Consider the following 23,201-nt stretch of genomic DNA (forward strand, 5'->3'; position numbering starts at 1 on the left):
CTATCCCAGCTGACTCAGGCGAAGGCAGGGGACACCCTGGACAGGTCGCCAGTCTGTCACAGGGCTACATATACAGACCAACAATCACACTCACATTCACACCTACGAACAATTTAGAATAGCTAATTAACCTCAGCATATTTTTGGACTGTGGGAGGAAGCCGGAGTGCCCGGAGAAAACCCACGCATGCACAGAGAGAACATGCAAACTCCATGCAGAAAGATTCCAGGTCCAGTCCGGGATTTGAACCAGGGATCTTCTTGCTGCAAGGCAAAAGTGCTAACCACTACGCCGCTGTGCAGCCCTAATTCCTGACATGTAAATGAAAAATGAAACAACGTTTCGCAACCAATAGTTTGTTCAAACTATTGGATAACCCTTCATGTGACTCTCATGTTAACAGTACAATAAATGTTTCTATATGTACATTCAGTAAAAAAACAACAATAACAAACACACATACAAACAAACAAAGAAAAAAACACAGCTAATACTGTGATGCTACATTAATTGGCTGTAGCCCTAACTAGCTAGCTTGAATTCTGTGCATGTGTTGGCTAAACATCCCTGATGGTTTGACAATATTTATATGTCGTGAATTTAAACATCAATGATTACGAAGCAAAACTCTTGCTTTTGTCCTACAGGTCCTTCAATTGCCCCTTTTGAAGATTTTTAGATTTTTTTAATTTACAAAACAGTAGTCTATTGCGGTTTACTTACCCTATAAGCATATTCATCTGTCCATATTAAATTCATATCTGAAAAAATATATATATTTAAAAGGCATCTTGTTGTTAAGGGAGGTGGCTTGCTCTGGTTCACTAATGCTGCAGGACACAGTGTTTTTCAATCTGAAAAATGTGGGAACATGTACTAATATTGCAAGTCTGTTATTGTCATCTGGTGGTGAAAATCTGCTAGTGCATCCTTCAGTGAATATAGAGGTTCAATTGACACAATTACATCCAGCAGGGTCATTAAAACCAGTGTTTGAGGACACCAACTATCATATATGTTGCAGCTTGTTTTACCCAGACTTCAGGGCAGGTTCTACTGAGATTTGAACTCAGATTGCTGGATTCAAAGTCCAGAGTGCTAACCATTACACCATAGAACCACTACACAAGGAGCCACATGATACAAAACCATCATAACAATAACGTTTATGTGATGGCACAATGATCAGAACTACTATACAGAGCTGCCAAACTGTACCAAACACCCATATCCCAAACTGTATTTACATATAGACCAAATCATTCACTGTTGTGTCTGTCGTGTCTTCAAGTTAGAACGTCTGAGAATCCAGTCAGGATGGCCGAGTGTGTTCAGGTCGCAGTCTCCCCTGGAGACGTGGGTTTGAATCCCACTTCTGACAAGTGGTGTTTTCCAGTTCCAGCTTCTATCACTATTACAACAAACTTGTAACCTAATATTGGGAGGTTCTGGGGAGCTAATGACCCGTTTGGTGACCTCCTTGTATCATCAGTGGTAGATTTGCTGGATAAACTAGCTTAAAATACTGCAATATTCTGGTTAGCGGCATTATGCCAACATGATTCGTGTGTGGTTTGCTGCCATAGTTTCCTGACAGTGATCACCTAGTGTTTGCTCATTTTTGACAGCCATGTGATATTTAACTGCAGTATCTCCTCAAAATCAGCTCCCACCGAGATTTGAACTCAGATCATCGGATTCAGAGTCCAGAGTGCTAACCATTACACCATGGAATCACTACAGGCATCATAATTGGAGGCGTGGGTTTGAATTATGACATTACATAAATGCAGTGTCTGTGGCTGTTTTCCAGTTCTAGCTGCTATCACTACATTAGGAAACAGGTAACATGAAACTGGGAAACTCAACATACTTGAACAAATTTTTAAACAACTGTACTGTACTGATCACTGTAGCAGCCAATGAAAGTGTCATTTTCCTTTATTTATTTACAAAAACCATAAATTATAGACATTTTTTTTCTTTCAGTAGCCTGGCTAGCTCAGTTGGTAGAGCATGAGACTCTTAATCTCAAGGTTGTGGGTTTCAGCCCCATGTTGGGCAAATAGTTTTTAAACAAGGATGGTGAGTGATATAGATAACAAGCTTTCAACACACAATTCAGCAGTCTGTGGTGACTAATGACCTGTTTGGTGATCTCCTTGTACTGTCAGTGGTAGATTTACTGGATAAACTCAGGCGTAAACTAACCGTGACGTCACCCGTTGGTTTCAACGCCGAGAAAATGAAGCCCGGATTTTGCTACTTCCTGGTCGCCGTTTTGGATTTTTTGGAGCCAGTGACGTAAAAAGCGTCATCAAACAGGCTGGACCGGAGAGCAACTAGGGACAGGATTGGCTGAGGACTCTCTTATCCCGCCCACGTTTTACCGCAGAGGCTTCTGTTGCTGTCCATCAAGTATAGCCACGCCCCCTGGCTCCGCCAACTTTAACGATTTATTTAAAATTCAGTATTGATTTATTTTAAGATCGGCCACCTGATCTCTCATATCTCTCTCAAATTTTATTTTCTCCAAAAATGAATTGGGGTCTATGGAGAAAAAGCTTCTTGGAGCCAACCCTAGCGGACGGCGTGATATTGCAAGTTTTTGACACTTCTGGGTTGGCTTCAATTCTGGAGCCAGATGCTACGTCCACTATATATACAGTCTATGGATAAACTACATAAAATACTGCTGCATTTTTTGACAGTAGAAATTAAGCTAATATGCTTTGTGTGGAGTCAGCTGGGTTTTCTGATGGTGATCACATAGTTGTCAAAACCTACTGTTTGCTCCTTTCATTCTATTTTGAACAAACATGCAATATCTAAGTGCACTTCCTCCTTAAAATCAGGTCCCACCGAGATTTGAACTCAGATCGCTGGATTCAGAGTCCAGAGTGCTAACCATTACACCATGGAACCACTGCACAGGTTGTGATTGGAGGCGGGGGTTCGAATCCCACTTGTGACAGTGATTCTTATCAACTTCTGTTGGCCAATAATATGTTCTTTCATTGTTTCCTTCTTTCATTAACAGTAAATAAGACGCTTTGCCTGCCTTCTAATAAAGTTAAATATCACAAATTGATTTCCAAAAAGGTCTAATTTTTTCTTATATATGATTCTTATTATCTTATGTTATTATTAAACATGAAGAGATTAATATATTCCATTATGTATATGTTTGTCAGCCAGTCAAAGCATATATTTATTTATTATTCATGGTGAATTTTTAATGTTGCTACATATCCTGGCTAGCTCAGTTGGTAGAGCATGAGACTCCTAATCTCAGGGTTGTGGGTTCAAGCCCCATGTTGGGCTCAGCTATTTCAGATGATGATAGTAGAAGCAATCCTTCATCACATAATTCATCTGTCCGTGACTGTAGCTTAACTCAATGATTAGTGCAGCATTTTGTAAAGCTCCTGTCGGTCTTCTCGTACTGCTGTAGTTTGCTGTAACTTTCCTGATAGATGGAGCTATGAGGATTTATTAGCTTAACTTTGCCCTCTCTTACAAATGTTACTTCAGGTTGTGGAATGTGTACTACTAATGAGACATTGCGACTCTTTATCTCAAGGTTGTGGGTTTGAGCCCCATGTTGGGCGGAGGAATTTTAAACAATGTTGGTGAGGGATAACAGTTTGAAGATTTGTCTGTGGTAATACTGCAGTTTGATGCTAAAACTTGACAATACTAACGTAATAGTCCTTTATGTTGTAAAACTCCTATAAATCTTTCATCACTGCCATGGTGTTTTTTGACTCTACTGATGAATGTAGCCATGTCAGCTCAATGTTGCCCTCTTTTATGAATGCAACTGCAGGTTGTTGAATGGTTACTATTATGGTGACATTGCCGTCACAAATGAAATAACCAATTTTACCTTCCCAGATGCTGGGAGTGCGTGAAGACTGTTGTGTTCAGTCTTGCACATGGAACATTTGGTGGACTTTGAACTGAACAAAATTCTCACTGGATGGTAAAAGCTGAGAGGCTGTCTAGGTGAGAAAAGAATAGAGAAATTACACTTTAGATAGATAGATAGATAGATAGATAGATAGATAGATAGATAGATAGATAGATAGATAGATAGATAGATAGATAGATAGATAGATAGATAGATAGATAGATAGAAAAAAAACATCTTAAAATTCTCACAGTTATTATTTTTAGCTTCTAAATTTTTCAAACACTCAATGCTGTTTTCACCATGAGGGAACTTTAATTCAGGTGGCTTTTGAAACATGTTAAACAGCTTGAAGCGGTGATGTGCTGTAGTCAGATAAGATAAGATAAGATAAGATAAGATAAGATAAGATAAGATAAGATAAGATAAGATAAGATAAGATAAGATAAACTTTAGAGGTAGACATAAATGAGGTAGACCAGTGAAGTTATGAGGCATTATACAGTCTGACTGATGTCGGGACACGCTCCTTATTACACTTAGGGTGTAACAGTCGGTCACAAAAGGCATTGCTTAAGGAGTTCACTGTCTGATGCAGGGGGTGGGAGGTGTTGTCTATGATGGCAGAGCTGGCTCTTTTTGTCAGTCTGTTCAGTCTTTTCTTACCCCTCCCCAGCACACCACTGCATAGTAGATGTTGGGAAATATATCTAAAATCTGTGCTCAACATTAAACTAAAATTAGAATTATTTTTTTTAAAAACTATATGAAGAGTTTATTTGCAAAAACAGATAACTCCAATTTAGAAACTTTCAGAAAATTTATTTTTATTGTTTAATTGAGATAATAATAATAGTAACAATAGTAATTTATTTTTTCTCTATTTTGTCATGTATTTTTCTACTGAGTCAAATCCAGTCAACTTCAGTTTGATTGATATTATCTCAAGTAAAAAATAAAAATAAAAGTTTTCTGAAAATTTATTTAAAAAAATGGAGTTATCTGTTTTTGCAAATAAACTCTTCATATATATTTTATAGTCTGTGACGACAGCTTACGTCCTTACGTCATGTGCAGCCACCGGAACAGTGCGTTATGAGTCCCCGCCCCGCAGCTCAGTCAGTCCAACCTGAAGAGAAGGCGAGTCCACGGCTAAAAATATAAGAGCTAACACAAGATGGCCGGTTTGCCTCGTAGGATTATAAAGGTAGACATGACAGCGCACAGTGTATATATGTGTTAATGAGCCCGTGTGTGAGTGTAGTAGAGGTTATTTAGTGATAATATGGACGTACAGTTGCTACCATCTCGCGTGTAGCCTGCCGCTAGCGCGGTTAGCACAGCTAGCTCTTATCGAGCTAGCTCGCTGCGAGTGTTTTGTTTGCCACTTCCGTTTACTCCCTTCTGCTCTGTCTGCGGTTCGATATTCGTACAAGTAGAATTGTTCCCTTGATTAATTTGTAATTTTCAGAGCACCGCGTTGCTAATTTCCACAACGAATTAAGAAATTGTATCAGTTTGTCCCGGTCGCCATATGAATGGATTCGCTAAATGAGCTAGGCTAGCAACTGTAGCTTTGCTGATTCGTACACATGTCTGTCGCTGATGTGAACCGCTGCCCTTATGGTCTCGAAACGTCCAAATGCCTCCTAATCAAGCGAACATACTAGTTTTGCTTATTTAGTATAAAACGAGACCAAAAATGCGGCAGTAATTTCGGGCCGCTGCGGTCTCCTCCCTTCAGCCTCACCGCAGCTCCTCCGGGCCAGGCCCGGCAGTGGGCGCGATCAGCCTTTTCCGCCACATCCAGCAGCTATTTCTCAGGTTTAGCAGGTTTTCATGGGCAATAACACAACGTTGACGGACTGAACACACCACCCAGCTTCTGCTATGGAAACATGCCTTTTGTTTGTCCCTCGCAACAAAGAAACACGATTATGTAATTAAACAGTGGACCGGTTTCCTTCCTCTTGATTGCAGATATTTCGCAGCACCTGCTGTATCAAATATAGAAATTTAAAAAATGCTCCACTTCCTCCTTTTGATTTCCATTGACGGCTGTTCTGTGTTACACAGTACTACTATAATCTAATGTTTGTATATACTAAATGAAAGAACTATAAAATGGATCATACATTTTTTAGAAAAAAATAGTCAAGAAATGATCAGACAGAAACTATGGGTCTGCAGCTGTTTTTCTAGCTTTTTAATTTTAGATATTTTTATCTACTGTGCTGTGATAAGAGGAACAATGTGTGTCTGTGGTAATATTACTAGAACCAAATTTCCTTTCAAAGACCACATCGCTCTGCACACATGGGCATGAAACGCATGAATTGGCCCTTATTATTCTACTATAGTGGATAAAAGAAACACTCTGAACTTTATTAGGCTAAACACAAACTGGGTGGAGCTAAACCAAGAATGCAACAATGCTGTTGCCTCAAATTAGTGACGGTGGAACATTTTAATGCAGGCAACCAAACATTACAATTACCAAAAATCTAGCTGGGCTGGTTTACAGCCACATTCACTGCAAAATCAGTCATTAGCCCAGATCTGGGTGTTATTTCCTCTCGTGGAGGGGATTTTGAAAACAGTAAGACGTAAAGAGCAGAAACAGGAGAAAAAATGACCGACTTATACCTGCAGTGAGTCAAAGTAGGCTCTTTAAAATAGGGACATTTGTTATTATTTTGTGGCAACTTTTAGACCAAAACAATTTAAAATACTTGCAAAATACTGAACAGGTTATTTGATTATGACATTAAGTGTTAATGCTACCTTAAATTTGAGCTATTTTAGTTACCAAATCTGCTGTGAAGCTCAGTAGAAAGTTCTGTGTTCACTCTAAAGTCATTGTACAACATGTGAGAAGTGCTCCGGCCCTCATCTGCCTTTTAGTTTCTGTAGCTCGATGATTGTTGTCTTGCCTGTGTGGGAGAGTTGAAAGTGTGTACGCATGACTAACCCGGGCGAAATTGTACGTTTTCATCCATTATATACTTGAAAGTCTGTTGTCTGCTGACACCTCCACAGTTCTTCCTACGACACTGTTTTTTATTATTATTATTCAGAAATGTCAACAGCGGTGTTATGTGTTTCTCCCTCTGACCACCCTCAGGAGACACAGCGGTTGTTGGCAGAGCCTGTTCCAGGGATCACGGCTACACCTGATGAAGGGAACGCACGCTACTTCCATGTGGTCATTGCAGGGCCTCAAGACTCTCCTTTTGAAGGAGGCACATTTAAACTTGAACTATTTCTTCCAGAAGAGTATCCCATGGCAGCTCCCAAAGTGCGATTCATGACCAAAATCTATCACCCCAATGTCGACAAGCTGGGAAGAATATGTTTAGACATTTTGAAAGGTAAGAAAAAGTGTCAGACATTTACTTTAAATGAGTTTTTTTGTGTCTGTATGTGATTTTTTTTTGTGGTTGACATTAGTGTGGAAACACACAGTCAGCATTCTTTAGGACTATAAAGTAGCTTTTTTTAAAAATTGCTTTCCTTGTAGTAATGGGGTGCTTCATTAGCAGTTTAAGCTGCTGTTAACAACAAAAAATCACTCGCGTTAATGGCTTTTATGCCTATATGACATCCGCAAACGATCTGTTCTTGCACTGGCATTAAAAATGATGTTTTCACTTGTCCTGCTTTGCCAAACATGTGGTTCCATTGGCTAGCTGCTGTTTGATGCCAGGCAGATAGTCAACAAAAACGTATCCAGGACCAACTTTGCTATTGTACGACACTGTCTTCACTAAGATAGTGATATTAAAAAAAACTTTAATTTGCTGTCTGTAAATGCCAAATTTCTGCTACTTAGACACCTCATGGTTAGACTGACAGGTCGACACAAATTGATGTCTTTTTCACAGTAACACACAACTGTATGTATAAATGGACCTAATGTAAGTGACGCCACTCACTGGTTTGTGTCCTGATCTTTTGAAACCAGTCGTAATGCGAGAGCTTCAGGTCTGATTGGATAACCAAAGTACATTGCAAATGGCAGCACAGTAGCGGCCTGTCAGTCACAAGGTAGCCCCGCCCTAAGACACACCATCCTTTACTGTCTATTTTACTCAAAGTGAGGCTGTAATTTGAAATGTGAACTTCATGCAGTACTTAAAAATCTTGAAAATAGCGACTGACACCATGAACTGATTAGGAAAATGTTTCTTCAGATCACAGATCAACAGAGAAGTGAGGTGGTTTCCTCAAAGACTTTCATACAATCAGACTTCTTTTTACAACCACAGCTTTCGGTTTCACTTTTCATTACATCCATGTTTTATATACAGCCTATATTCACATGAGTACACTGGGTATTTTAAGCATGGAACCATAAATTTCATTATTTAAAGGAAATAATTTAATGAAAATGCTGAAAAGCAGCAGCTTGTATTTGCAAAGAGCAGAAAGCCACCGGAGGTCCATGACATTACAGCTATTAAATCACAGTTTTGGATAAATAAGCTCCAAGTAATGTTTATTTGCAAAGAGCAGCAGAGCGGTTGCCAAACATGTGTTACAGCATTAAAGAAACAGTGCCAGAGTTGTTTTCCATTATCAAAAAGCTTTAGGAAAAAGTGGATCTCGGGGCACTTTGTCATGAGCTTCAACTCTCAGCCATTAAAGCTGCTGTTTGTCGTCTCTGTCACTGGTGCTTTGTCGCTGCTTTCCTGCGTCACACGTTTCCCTGTTTTCCATATCTGACCCTTAATCTGTCATTTGTTTGTCTTTTTTTGCATCTTCTCTTCTCTCGTCACAGACAAGTGGTCTCCAGCCCTGCAGATCCGTACAGTGTTGCTATCTATCCAGGCGTTATTAAGTGCTCCCAATCCAGATGATCCCCTGGCAAACGACGTCGCAGAGCAGTGGAAGAAAAACGAAAGCCATGCCATCGAGACAGGTGAGGACTGGATTCACGTTTTCCTCGATGGGCCGCTCTGAAGTGTCAGCGCCACAGATTTCCAGCATGAGAAACACTTTGACAGATGGCAGCACACAGTAGCTCAGCTCCAGACCTCTGAATTGCCACCCACATTACAGATTGTATCAAATGATCTAAAGGACTGGTGTCACTTTCTCAATGGCGGTTTTACTGAGTGGAGAAGTCAGTGAGTTAGTGGGAGGGACAAAGGTAGAAAAGCATCTGAGAACACAATCCATTAGAGGCATTTGTTCATCTGGATGTGTTTTCTGTTCTCCAGCATTATGAGAACAGTGTAACTTCTCATATATTGTGTAAAAAAGCATCTAGTACTTACAAAGTGACGTTCTTTTATCACCTTGTTGGCAGTAAATGAAAGACAAAGTAGTTGTAACATGTTTACCTTGATAGCAGGTTTTTTTATTAGCTGACTCAATGTTGGAGCGCTAACAAAATGGCAATTCACTCTAAATACCAAGCCGAGAAGCAACTTCTGTGTGCAGAAATCCAGCGTAATATAAATGTTTACTTTTGAGACGGGCTTTTGAACAGTGTTTGTCTGTCTGATTCTGTGGAAATGCCTGCGATTCCTGTTCTCTTTTCAAATCGGAGAACCAAAACATCTTTAAATATCTTCAAATTTCTCCAAAGAAACTAAAAGAACAATGTAATATTTTTTTATATTTTATATTTTTCAGTTTTAATTTATTGAGTCGTCGTTTCATTTTTCTGTGTGCCGTCTCAGTTGCTCAGGGCTCAATGTGAAGTCTGCAGATTGTTTGTTTGGTTCTACCACTAGTGCAAATTTAAAGATATTAAAGTCAAAATGATCTAACAGATTTTTGGCAGTGTCCAAAATGTAGATATTTTTCAGCTCGGCTTGGCAGAACACAGATACTGATAAATGCACATATTTTCCACCTAATTGCAGAGAACATCAGGTCTCTCTTGTAGTGTAATTAACATCTCATTATGCAGGCTCTTATTACGGTGGCTCACTGGGGGATGCAGACAGAAAATACACTTCTTGTCAAATCTACACATTGGGCAAAATATAAAAAATACTTTACATTATATGTAGAACATGCTGTTTATATTTATATGAGCTTTCAAACTAAACTATAGACTTGTAGCCAGACGGGCATTTTATTCCAAACTATGTTTATTGTGGGACAGTGTTGATTTTTCATTTAAAAAACTTTGATGATTAAAGAAAACTAGAAAAGCATTCAGAGAGCACAGAAGTCCACACAGAAGACTGTTTATTCCCCCATATGGGATTGCCAGAAATGCAACATTTGTTCATTAGTTATTGATGATCAGAAATCACAGCAACATAGAATGCGACCATTTAATATAGATGTACCCACAAACAACATGACCTTGCGCTGAGTACAGGCGTGCGTTTTGCATGTGTACGTTATGTACAGGTAACGAATCATGTGACCTAAATATGTAGCGGACGGCAGGAATAGATGGGACTCAGAAACACCCCCACAATTTAATCACTTGTTCCTTGTATGATTTCTGAGTAATAAGTCCACAGCGGTGGATTTGTAGTAGGATCACAATCATGAGATCATCAGCAGGCAGCTGATGTAGTGTTCACTTGTTGTCATGGTTACAGTGATGCTTTGCTGCTATCTCACAATGATACAGAAATGTTTAATAAATCAGTAGATCCAGACTATAAGCCACATCACTGCCAAAATCTAATCACTTTATTCTTGTGTCATTTCTGATCTTCCCTGGAAATTTCATCCAAATCTGTTGGTCTGTTTTTGAGTAATGTTGCTAACAGACAGACAGACAAACCAACACTAATCGTCACATGACTCTGCTGCGTTCCTTGACTGAGCAATAATGATCCCAGCGTCTTTGAGTATCTTTAATATGGTGCATGGAAAACCAGTAAACCCTCTCAACTCGTCAGCCTTTACTGTTACATAAAGTTTATTGTAATGCACCAAACCTCATCAGATTCCTCACATGTGAAAACCAACTTGATGATAAAAGAGATTCTGAAAAGGGTAGCTGGAACAAACGCTGAAACTTGCCATTTTATTTATCATAAGCATAAATTTGACTAACTTTTTAAGAGTAAAAATACCAACGTTTTGGGTTCTCATAGTCTGAGAATTAACTGAGAAGTGATTTGAACAAGTCCGTTCAACTTTGAAAAACCGGTTTCTTAGAATTTAACCCTCTGAGCTGCGAAGCTCACTGGTATGAGATTATATTATCTGTTTTATCTTTTTTTGTTTTTAAAACTGCACCTTGTCAGAGCCGGAATCTGTCAAACCAGAACAAACTGTTAGTTTTTCAACTATCAAATGATCCTTGAAGTACTCATCTGTGACATATGGTTCCTTTAAGCAGCTTCTACCAACCTGCAGTGTGTGCAGTCTCCATTTTCCTCGTATTAGTACCTGTGGGCATCTAGAAAAATGTGGTTCATGTAGAGTCTAGATTTTTTCAAGTTGTGTAAAATGACTTATCAAAGAAACACTTTTTTATGATTTAAGGCATTGCAAGTGTGCGATACTGCACAGAAGACATTCTAAAGTTGTGTTGTTTCCATAGGAGAGCAGGGCTTTATATTGCAGTGAAAAATGAGTGAAAAAGCGACGGAGAAACAACACACAAAGGGTTTACGACCCAGTAATTACCTCATTTACTGAGAAAACAGTTGGCAGATAAAAGACAATAAATGAAATCATTTAGTTGCTGTCGTAGGTGGAATCAATTAAAGCTTTCAGTTATTGTTTGATCTGCGTTTTTAATAATAAATTAATCATGAAATCGATGATCTCATTGATTAACTGAGTCATTATTTAGATTTGTATTCGTAAACAGTGAAGCATCCCAGTTACTGTTGGTTGCTTGTTGTTCTGGGAGTCTTTATTTACTGTCCAAACTCATCAAATCTTCTGTTTCTTTGTCTCTTCGCAGCCCGAACATGGACCAGGCTCTACGCGGGCAACGACATGTAGAAGAAGAGAGACGAGGCGTCTGAATGTGATCCACAAAAATGTACTCCTATTCTGTCAACATTTGAATTTAACGGACACACACAAAAAAGAGAAAAAAAAAAAGATTATAAGTCCAAATCTATTTGAAAGAAATGATGAGATTTACTGCTGCAGACCTCTGGGTGACTTATTTTCCTCTCTAAGATGCGTTAAATGTGTGTTAGCCTTTTTCCCCCCCCCCCTGTGTTGCTATTTAAATGCATGGACAGAGAATGACACCCTCCCCACTACAGTTTTAAAGAAATCACATGCAATATGTTGTCCTGAACTAGGCACATACTGGTACGTTTGCAAAAATATACATGCATTAAAGCTGTCCTTCTTTTAACACATGCTTTATTTGTCAACACATCTGTATGTCTTTTTGTGAGATGACATGTTGTGTTATTTCAGCACATAGGAGCGTGTGAAGCTGTGCTCTCCCACACAGACAAAAACAGATGAATGAGGTTTCTCTTTACCGTTCTTAGGTGAATACAGCCACTTCTGTGTTCAGACCGGCACCTAAAAACACAGAATATGTAGTTGGTGGTGCAGAAACTGTAGCATCATCACAGGAACACATGGGGCACTTCATGCTAAACACAAAAATGGTGTTTTTATCACAGAAAAGTGATTTTATTTGTAAAATCTGACATGAAATCGAGTTAATCTGAAGGGTTTCACACAGCAAATATAATCTCTTGCTGAACTCGAAGGTCTGAAAGAGTAGAACCAACCTTTTCACACAACATCTTTCCTGTAAAATGAGTTTATAGACCTCCGGAAAGTAGCTGCCAGTAATTCTTCATAATCACAGTTAATGTTTAAACGCATTCAGTCGACAGTTGGTGTCAATTTGTGGCCCCTGCAGGTGTAATTTTACATCTCAAAATTGTTCCTAGTTTGTTAAGAAAGACGGATAATTGTGTGATCATGTGCCTGAGCCCAGATACTGTACAGATAATGTAAAATCCGCTGGTTTAACGTCAGCAGGAGGAAAGTTTGCCATCGTGAAGCAAGTTTCAACATGTAACTCTGAGAATCTGCGGGTGTAATGTTTGCGTCATTCGTTTTCTGTTTTGTCTTCGTCAGCGATTGGCTTTCGGACCTTGCTGGACAGTTTGGGGAGGGTGAGCAGAGCACTTCCACATGCTTAAAAAGTCATTCCCAACACATTCAGAGAGGCAGAAAGACAGCATGTCGGAAAAGGAACTAACTGTAATCATGTAGAAGATGTGTTGAAAATGGCGTCTGCTTTTTTTTTTTTTTAAAGAGTGTAGGAAGTTAACTTGTTTTTATTTTCCTTTTTTAACCGTCTGTCCATGCTATCTATGTTGCCTGTTCTCTGTTTTGTTTTCAGTGTTGCTTCATTTTTTATTTAAAAAAAAAAGGCATAACCAAACTGATATCAGAACAGTTCAGACTAGTTCTTCTCGGGTGGGTTTAGTCAGATTTGAGGCTTTGTTTCCTTTAAAGGGGAAGTTGAGAGGTTTTGTCGTCTTTTACGAGTCGGTCTTAACCTGCTTTTGCTGTTTTTTGATCTGTGATGATGATGATGCAAGTGCATTTATTTGACTCTTGAGAGGAAATTGGGTCATTGTGGTACCTTGAAAAAGTGGTGTTACAAATAAAATGTGTTAAAAAGTTCAAGGTTTTATCATGCGATTATGGATTTTCTATTGGCTGTAGAGAACTGATGTCTAAAAATCCTGAAACTTTCCTTTTAAAAGATGCTGTATTGATGGTTTAGAGGGATCAGAACACACCTCCAAACCCTCCATGATCATGTTGCCTCAGTTTGGCTCATCCGAGAGGCATCATGTTGTGGTATTTTCTGTTCTTTTTCGGTTCATCTTCTTTTCTTTACTCTTTATCAGATTACCGCAGGCTCGCCGTTGTTGCTTAGATTTGTTTGTGTCCTGTCCTCACCCAGGAAATATTAACTGTTTCTAACATTTACTCAAGTCTGGAAAGACGGAGCATGGCTTCAAAAATAAAAGCTGGTTAATTTATTGTTTCCCTGAAGGGACTTGACAGTAATCTAAACCGAGAAACAGTCACTCACTGGATATTTGAAGCATTTAGATCGAACTGTGGAGAGATCAAAGTCTGATTAATCAGCTCCCCGTGTGTAAAGGAAAGTAAGAGGAGTTCTGTCGGTAATTTCAGTACATTTGCATACATGGCTCTTCAAACACTCTGTAAATAAACTGAGTTGAGTAAGTAAGAGGAGTCTCCTCTGTTTTATCGTGTGTGGATGTGTGTTTCAGAAGGTCAAAGGTCAGATTTATTGGATGACGGGTTGTAGTGACGTGGAAAAGAAGTCCCAAATCATGGGCCAGAGTCGAACACTGGACCGTGTTCAAATGTCTAGCAAGCTTCTTTAAAGATCTTCATAAAGTCGCCAGGAGAAGTCAGCAGGATTTATTGTTGACAGAAAATCCAGGATCAGTTCTAGCAGTGATAACACCACAAGAAAAGCAGAGACACTGAGCTGTGCATCGTCTTTTATGCTGTGAGAGTTGGTCATTTTTTCCATGCCTATAGGGCCTGTTTTTGGAGAGACAGTTCTGACACCATGATACTTTTCTAAATCTACTGGTGAGATCTCGAGATCAGGTTATCATATTTCACCATTAGGCCATGTTTTACACAGAACATACCAGACATGTTCAGACTCTGCCTGAGCCCCCCTACACATTTTACCCCGATTACTTTGTGACAGATTTCATGCATCATTATGTATCATTAGGTTTCTTATACATTTGTAGCAGTTACACTGCCAGTCAGAAGTTTGGACACACCTTTAACTTTTGTGTTTTTATTCTTTATTTTCATGACTATTTACATTGTAGATTCTCCCTGAAGGCATCAAACTATGAAGCAAGAGGTATGGAATTATGTAGTAAACAAAGAATTATGAAATAACTGAATTTGTTTATATTTTAGATTCTTCAAAATAGACACTCTTTGATTACTACTTTGCACACTCTTTGCATTCTCTGAGCTTCAAGCTTCTTATAATAGGGATAAAAGCTGCAACTGGGAAACAAAGCTGTCAGAAGTGGGATTCAAACCCACATCTCCAGGGGAGACTGCAACCTGAATGCAGCACCTTAGACCACTCAGTCATCCTGACTGCATCCTCAAGTCCTCTAACTTGAAGACACAACAGGCACAGATCATGAAACCATCAGAAAAGCAATGTCATTATGTAGATGTTGTACCACTTCATCCCTTGTGTAGTGGTTCTATGGTGTAATGGTTAGCACTCTGGACTTTGAATCCAGCGATCTGAGTTCAAGTCTCAGTAGAACTTGCCTTTAAGATGAAGTTTATGTAAAGCAAAGACAGGGCTCCTTTACTGGTTCTAAAAGGTTTCCATGAATTACAGTTGTTGTGGCCAGAAATCGGTTACATCAGCTGTAGTAATTTGTGTGTGGGTTACTTTATTGTGTAATTATAATACGATACTGTGCTAGACATAACCAGTCTAAAGTTTGGACACGTCTTCTCATTTAATGGTTTTTCTTCATTTTCATGACTATTTACATTGTAGATTTTCACTGAAGACATCAGAACTATGAATGAACAGATGCGGAATTATGTAGGAAAAAAAGCGTGAAATAAAGCGTGTTATATATTTTAGATTCTTCAGAATAGACACCCTTTGCTTTGTTCACTGCTTTGCAAACTCTTGGTCTTCTTTCAATGAGCTTAATGAGGTAGTTGCCTGAAATGGTTTTCACCTCACAGGTGTGCCTTGTCAACCTTCATCTGTATAATTTCTTGCCTTCTTAATGAGGTTGGGACCATCAGTTGTGTCAGGTTGGTACACAGTTGACAGTCCTATTTGATATCTGTTAGAATCCATATTATGACAAGAACCAATCAGCTAAGTAAAGACAAATAACAGTCCATCATTACTTTAAGAACTGAAGGTCAGTCAGTCCAGAAATTTGCAACAACTTTGAATGTATCCCTCAGTGCAGTCACAAAAACCATCAAGCGCTATGACCAAACTGGCTTACATGAGGACCGTGCCAGGAAAGGAAGACCCAGAGTCACCTCTGATGCTGAGAAGAAGTTCATCCGAGTCACCAGCCTCAGAAATGGCAAGTTAACAGCACCTCAGATTAGAGCCCAGATAAATGTCACACAGAGTTCTAGCAGCAGACACATCTCTACATCAACTGTTCAGAGGAGACTGACCAATCAGAGCTTTATGGTCAAACAGCTGCACTAGAAAGCACTACTAAGGAAACACAACAAGCAGAAGAGATTTGTTTGGACCAAAAACAGAAGGAATGGACATTAGACCAGTGGAAATCTGTGCTTTGGACTGATGAGTACAAATTTGAGATGTTTGGTTCCACCCGCTGTGTCTTTGTGCGATGCAGAAAAGGTGAACAGATGGTCTCTACATGCATGGTTCCCACCATGAAGCATGGAGGAGGAGGTGTAATGACTGGTGACACTGGTGAGGATTTATTCAAAATTGAAGGTACACTAAAAAACCATTAAATGAGAAGGTGTGTCCAAACATTTGACTGGTAGTGTATGTTGCCTTAAGTGTACCCCATTATGTTCTGAGTACTCCATATTCATTTTTTCTATGAAGTATGTGATGTGTCTTTACTCCAAAAATACTTGTTTACTTTGTGTCCTCCACAGACAGACACACACCATACCATCAAAACATCGGTGATTACTAGAACCTTCATTATTATGTATATCATACACGTGCTTAACTCTGTTCTTCACTTTAATAGCATAATTACATCATATTTTACTCTAAGCACACCATACCCAAAAAATGTTACATTACAGTAAACTCTAGAATCTCATCCATTTAAACTTCTCTGTTAGGACTTTGCACTGAAAACGCTTCTGATTTTCATCAAATTTGCTGCAACCTTTCAATATTTTTCAACTTACAGCTCACAGAATCTGAGGTTCCTTGAGTTTATATGAGTAAATCAGAGCAAGAGCATCAACATGCCAGGAGAAAACACAGTAAAACATTTTCACTTTTGTTTTGCAGAACCACTAATGTCCAGCTGAGGGAGGCATTGACACTTTCAATGAGTCAGGAAATGCCGAGCTGTTGTTTCACTTTTGTTTTCATAGAAACCAGGGCTTAGGGCAGTATGTGTTTCCTTAATATAAACAACAACAACAGTATATGTGCATAAAGATGGTTATAGACAAAAATGTAAGTATACAATACAAAAAATAGTGATAATTCAGAATCATTTTATCCCTTTGATGTGTAACATGGTGAAAAGTGACCCAAATCAAATGGAAAATGGGTGTCTTCTGACTGCACATCAAAGGGTTACACGTGTATGAGTAAGAAGTTCCTCATGTTCCCCCAACGTCCGTACGTACAAAACAGCACTTAACAGCAAAATAAAACCAAAATATCATAAAACTAATGAAGGAAAACAATGTCAACCTGTCATCATATTAACAAAGGAAAACCCTGATTCCTTGATCTTTATGGTGGAGGGATCCAGTGATTCAGTTCTGCTGTAGTTTTGGTCTACAAAGTTGTTCTGATTGATCATCTTTATCCAATGAGGAAACATTTCTATCCTAATGGACGAGTGGTCTCTTCCAGGATGATGGTAGCTCCATCTGTAGGACACAAGAAGTCAGTGAATGGTTTGATGAAAACGATGGTAATCACAGTCACCACAGTTCGACCCATCTACGTTATATTTTGCAGCGACTTGTTGGACGACATTCTCTACCACCATCATCAAAACTCCAAATGAGGGAATGTCTTTTAGAAGAAGAGTGTTTCATCCCTACAGAATTGAAGACTAAGGAGCTGTTTTGGCAGCACATCAAGGCCCAATGTCTCATTAAGACACTTCATGCTGGTTTGTCAGTCTAATTGATTGTATTCATGTCTGTATTTTAAGTACTAAAAGCTACAATTTGATATTAAAACACTCATAAAATTCCACACATCCTGCTTCGTTGTGCGGTTTGATTCCATGTAAGGTCCTGATAAACCGAAATACACAATATTCAGACGGTGAAGATTAAAATTTCCACTGAAAATGGAGAATTTTTGGACCAATTTAAAAGAGCTGCTTGAATTGAATTAAGTCTAATAAAATGAAGCTATCAAGCAACATTAATGCCTACTTGAGTCATTTGATTTCTCTCAGATGAGCACTGCAGCAGTACATTTGAAGGAAAGTCAACTTGCAGTTTGACTTGAACTAATATTTGGTTTACACAAAATTTAAAACGTCTTATTTTGTCATTAGACATACAGCTTTTTCCTTTTTTTATTCTGTAATCCAACTCAAAGCAAAAAGTGGTTGAGTTGCAGCAGAAAATCCCAAAGTGGACCTTAGGGTCCGAGCACTGACCGTGCCGAAGGATCCTATTGAAACCCTGGGGTTTCTTTTTCTTCTTCATTCTTTTCCCGTCTTTTCCACTTTGGCGGCCTAAACATATCCCCAAAACGCGCCAAACTTTGCATGCACAACAGGACTGGCGAAAAATTTGATATTTTATAGGAGTTGCGCACGTGTGGCAAAATGCCTCCATAGCGCTCCCTGTAAAATTGAAAAAGTGGTCATTAGGCCGCGACGTTTCATCTACAGCTACAATATTTGGGGGGCATATGCAGCACATCAGGACACACGAAAAAGTCAATCATGGCCATACCCTTAAACCCAACAGGACGTCGGCCATCTTGAATTAGCTGTAAATTTTTTCTGATTAAAAACTCATTGGGGGTAAGTCCAAGAGACCTCAAATATGGCCAGTATATGCAACAGTCTTTCCCGATGAAGACTTATCAAAATGCTCCGCAAAAGTCTGAGGACGTAGAAATGGCAACCCCTGGAAATTTACAATTCACCATGAACCAGAAAATGCTGTGTAACTGCCCTGCACATGCTCCAATCTCTCTCAAACTTTACTTGTATGATCAATGTCCTGCCCTGATCACATTCACATGCTGATTTAAAGCCATAGTCATAGCGCCGCCTGCTGGATGGAAGGAAATGCTCTAAAACTAGCCTGTACATGATCCAATCTGCCTGAAACTTTACATCTGTGAACACACTCCAATCCTGCTCATATCCATGGGTCAATATACACTCTTGGTCACAGCACCACCTGGTGGATGGACAGGAAAAGCTCTCTAACAAGTCTGAACATGCTCCCATCTGCCTAAAATTTTACATGTGTGATAGTCCAGCCCTCATCAGCCCTCATCACATCCATAGAATGACATTCACTCTCAGTTGCAGCACCACCTGGTGGACATGCATGGATTCGCCGACCAGCAAGGATGCGATGATTTTTAAATATTTTCTGACATTAGATTACCAGTTTAAAAAGACAAAGTTGGCGGAAGCCACTAGAGTAAACTGCCTTCAGCAAATCAGAAAGATAAATGAGACGTACTCAAAGCACTACTTTATGCTTTACTGCTTTATTTGTGGCGTCACAGTGTTGTTTTTCTTACAGCAGTTCACAAGATGGCGCTTGAAGCAAAGGAAACTCATAAAACTCATTGTGATAGCCTGCAGTTCCTCCTGAGGTTTTTACTGGTATCTGTTTGGTTTCATCTCCACAGCAGTGTCCAGGGAAGTCACAGGTAGACGTTTCGATAACAGGATTCACCTGTCCTGCACTCTGACATGTTTCCTCCCCAGAAAACAATGTTTGACAGTGTTTTATGATCCTGGCTGGTTTATGTGGCAGCAGTGAGTCACTCAGGCTGGTATGCCGCTATTCTTTGAGTGGAAATGCAGGAAACGATTCCCTTCGTTATCTGAAATATCTGACAAAACATTAACCAGCACCATCCTCACAAAATCTCAGCTGCACTGGGAGATCTCTGAGCCTACATACTTCATTTTACATCGACACATCTCATATTTATACATCAGGGCCATTCAAGAATTAGAGGACATTTGGGCTTCAAAGGTTTTGAAAAATAAACCTTCTGTCTTACAATTTTCTGCTCCATATTCATCAATAATAGGTGGTAAACTATCAAAGATTATTGATATTCCATGTTTTATTTGTTGTTTTCTAACCCTACTCTAATCACAGTAACAGGGTTGCTAATCCATGCTAATGTTAGCTTTTTCTCAGCAGTAGAAGCTAGATATTTAGCTAGCTGTTACTGCTGACCAAGAGGAGAAGAGGAGCATTTCTGGACACATTTGGAGTCATTTTGAACAAATTTTGAGAATTTCTGGACACATTTTTAGTATTTCTGAACAAATTTGGAGTAATTTTGAGCACATTTGAAGTAACTTTGGACAATTTAAGTCACTTTAAACAAATTTTGAGAATTTTTGGACACAATTTGAGCATTTCTGGACAGATTGGAGTAATTTTGAACACATTTGGACCTATTTTGGACAAAGGTTTTGTAATTTAGAACAACATTGGAGTCATCTTGGACGAATTTTGATCATTTTTGGACAGGTTTTGAGCATTTCTGGATGGATCTGGAGTAATTGTAAACACATTTGGAGTCATTTTGGACAAATTTGAACAAACTTTGAACATTTACACAACATTAATTTACACAACAACTGCATGTTTTAGTATTTTGTACATGGATTGTTTGAAATTTGATTCGTGTGACGTAAAATGTCCTCCAATTCTGGAATGAGCCATTTGAGCCCATGTTTGACACTAAAACACATTACATGTTCATAAACTGCAGTCTTCACCTGATTATGATCCTGTTAGAGAATCTCACGGCCTTATCTGCTCCGTCTCATCTTGTAATGTTTATTCAGACTTCATATAGGCTCCATCCACAGCCTGACCCTGAGCTATTTAGATCACATTTTATGGTTTGTTTGAGCCAACATGTTGACAGAGTTTCCAACACACAGCGACAGCAGAATAAAATACAGATGCGGGAGTCGCTTCAAAGTGTTTTTCTGAAACCTACAGGGACAAAGAGAGGTGCATGTCTAAACACAATACTTTACATATCTGCACAGAGGGATCAAAAATTTAGAACAGCCGCCAAGACTCTAGAAATCCGTCCACTTACCTCCATTACAAAATCTTTATCTTAAGATTTGCTTCTACTTTGTTGTATAAATCATTTATTTATTCATGTTGTCACTGAAATCTCTGAAGCCTGGAATAAGCTCATAATTTATCCTAAGTTCAGTTTTAAAATGTGATATTATGGTTTCTGTCTGTCAGATGTAAACAATATTTGTTGGAATTTTTTGTTTCTGACATTTTTGGATAATTAAACATGGCCTAGGGACGTAATTGCAATTTCTGAGAAAGAAATCTAACAGGAGGTTAAAGTAGTTTATTACCATTAAACGTCAATGCAAATGCCCTTTAATTCAGGTGTTGGATGGTTTAACTGAGTTTTAAAAAATCCAGTTTGACTGTTCACCTTCAATCTGGAACAACCGGCAGAACGAGCTAAAGCTTGACTCAGTTTTATCCTCGGGGAAACTCAGGTTTGTAATTTAATCCTGTTTCACTTCCAGCTGTTCTTGTTTCAGCTGAGTCGGTTGTTCCTGAATCTTAAAATCTTGAAGTAAGGCGTCAAACAGATTTAGCCCAATTTGATCTTAAGTGACCAGCAAAATCACAGCATAAAGAGACAAAAAAAAAATAGACAAAAAGATTACAAAGCAACATAGAAACAAACTCAAATGAGCCAAATAATGACAAAAAAGGGAACAAAATGACAATAAAACAGACAACAAAAACACAAATGAGACATAAAGGAAACACAAAGCCACAAAAACACAAGACAAACGACAAAAGTCAGACAAAAAAGACAAAAAAACAAGACAATATATTACAAAAATGAGCAATATAGTATTTTACTTTATTAGCAAAACAACTTGTCAACGTCTGGAAATTATTTTAAATTTATAGTTTTACAATTTGCAGTTGATGTCTTCTCTGTAATTTTTTACACTTTGCAAAGTCGTCCAGTGAGCCGGATTGTTTTTTTAAATCTTTTTTTTAATTCTTGGGATTTGTTGTTGTTTCTATGTGAAGCACAGTGAGCTACTCCTGTGTATGAAAAGCACCATACAAATAAAAATGCTTTGCCTTTCTCTCTTTCAATGACATTTTTACTTCTGTCCAGCGTTTAATTCTACGTCTGTTTTTATTTTGCTGCCTTGTGAAGCACTTTAAAAACTGCTCCTATCTGCTGCAGCTCAGAGGCTGTAGATGAAATACTGGCTCACATGACAGCAGCAGAACCATGAACAAGATGATAACGCTAAATCAGCAGAGATGCTACTTTCCTGGCCTTGAACACGCCGATTCTCATGACAGTACAGCACCACAGTGATGTCTGCCTCATGGACGTGGATCCGGCCTCCTAATCTAAGTCCTGCTGCTCCAACACTGACTGCTGACTGCAGGTGAAGCTCTCTGGTCACATGACGGCGATGTTGAAGCTGCAGGCGACGACAGACGTCCTGTTTTGGGCGACGCGTGTCCTCGGCATCAGCACTTCTCTGAAACCCAACACCGGTGTTGGTCTGGAGTTGTGGGATGTGGTGCAAGAGGAGAGTTATGAAACCTCGAGGTTTTTGTTTCTTCTCCTTCTCTTTTACTTTCCCTGGCTCTCCTCCAGTACTCCCTTCAATTTAACTGTTTATTCTCATCTTTCCATTCTTCCTCTCCTTTTCTTTCTGCTCCTTTTCATTTTCCTCTTTTCTCATCTCCTCACTCTATTTCCTTCCATCTCCTCTGCTTCCTTGTCCCTCCTTTTCAACAAGATTAATCTCTCCTTATTAATCCCCTCTCCACTCCTTTCTTTTCCATCTCCTCTTTCACCGCTCTTTATTTCTACTCTCATTTCTCCTCCCTTTCTTCCCCTCATTCTTCTGTCTCCCCTTTTCCTTCTCCTCACTCTATTTCCTTCCTATCATCTCTCCTTCTCATTTCATCTCTTCTCCTTTCATTTTCCTTCCATTCCTCCCTTTTCCATCTTGCTTTTTTCATTTTCTCTTCCCTATTTTTTTCCTCTTATCTGCTCCCTCATCTTTCCTTCTTTCATCCCTTCTCCTCTTTTCACCTTCCCCTTCTTTCTTCTTCGTCTTTCCACTGTTATTCTTTTCTCTCCTCTCCATTTCTTTCAACTCCTTTTCTCTTCTCTATTTCCCCTTTCCCTTCTCCTCTCCTCACTCCATTTCCTTCCTATCTTCTCCTCCTTTTCATTCCAGCTCTTCTCCTTTCATTTTCCCTCCATCTCCCCATTTTCATCTTGCTTTTCCTTTTTCTCCTCTTTTCTCCTCGTCTTTCCCTTTCCATCCCATCTCATCTCCTCTCTTCATC

The 23,201-nt window shown here is 39.1% G+C and overlaps 1 protein-coding gene and 6 non-coding genes across 7 annotated transcripts; 4 read left to right on the forward strand and 3 right to left on the reverse strand.

Annotated features, from left to right (window-relative positions):
* Positions 1–1,049: 1,049 nt before the first annotated feature.
* On the reverse strand, positions 1,050–1,121 carry trnaq-uug (transfer RNA glutamine (anticodon UUG)). The gene has a single exon. It is a non-coding gene; the product is annotated as a tRNA-Gln (tRNA).
* Positions 1,122–1,992: 871 nt separating this feature from the next.
* Positions 1,993–2,065, forward strand: trnak-cuu (transfer RNA lysine (anticodon CUU)). The gene has a single exon. It is a non-coding gene; the product is annotated as a tRNA-Lys (tRNA).
* A 789-nt stretch (positions 2,066–2,854) lies between these two features.
* On the reverse strand, positions 2,855–2,926 carry trnaq-cug (transfer RNA glutamine (anticodon CUG)). The gene has a single exon. It is a non-coding gene; the product is annotated as a tRNA-Gln (tRNA).
* A 326-nt stretch (positions 2,927–3,252) lies between these two features.
* trnar-ccu (transfer RNA arginine (anticodon CCU)) lies at positions 3,253–3,325 on the forward strand. The gene has a single exon. It is a non-coding gene; the product is annotated as a tRNA-Arg (tRNA).
* A 1,653-nt stretch (positions 3,326–4,978) lies between these two features.
* LOC110947992 (ubiquitin-conjugating enzyme E2 N-like) lies at positions 4,979–14,097 on the forward strand. The gene is made up of 4 exons (XM_022189357.2): positions 4,979–5,121; positions 7,039–7,285; positions 8,695–8,835; positions 11,809–14,097. The coding sequence occupies exons 1-4, from the start codon at positions 5,092–5,094 to the stop codon at positions 11,847–11,849; spliced, it is 459 nt and encodes a 152-aa protein (XP_022045049.1). The 5' UTR covers positions 4,979–5,091; the 3' UTR covers positions 11,850–14,097.
* Positions 14,098–14,926: 829 nt separating this feature from the next.
* Positions 14,927–15,009, reverse strand: trnal-cag (transfer RNA leucine (anticodon CAG)). The gene has a single exon. It is a non-coding gene; the product is annotated as a tRNA-Leu (tRNA).
* A 108-nt stretch (positions 15,010–15,117) lies between these two features.
* On the forward strand, positions 15,118–15,189 carry trnaq-uug (transfer RNA glutamine (anticodon UUG)). Its single transcript has one exon. It is a non-coding gene; the product is annotated as a tRNA-Gln (tRNA).
* Positions 15,190–23,201: the final 8,012 nt, after the last annotated feature.

This window comes from Acanthochromis polyacanthus, chromosome 1, assembly GCF_021347895.1.
Source record: "Acanthochromis polyacanthus isolate Apoly-LR-REF ecotype Palm Island chromosome 1, KAUST_Apoly_ChrSc, whole genome shotgun sequence".
In the NCBI taxonomy this organism is placed as follows: domain Eukaryota; kingdom Metazoa; phylum Chordata; class Actinopteri; family Pomacentridae; genus Acanthochromis; species Acanthochromis polyacanthus.

Coding starts and splice junctions, on each gene's coding strand:
- LOC110947992 (XM_022189357.2), top strand. CDS start 5,092: ATGGCCGGTTTGCCTCGTAGGATTATAAAG. Junction 5,122..7,038: donor TGCCTCGTAGGATTATAAAG/GTAGACATGACA, acceptor GACCACCCTCAG/GAGACACAGCGGTTGTTGGC. Junction 7,286..8,694: donor ATGTTTAGACATTTTGAAAG/GTAAGAAAAAGT, acceptor CTCTCGTCACAG/ACAAGTGGTCTCCAGCCCTG.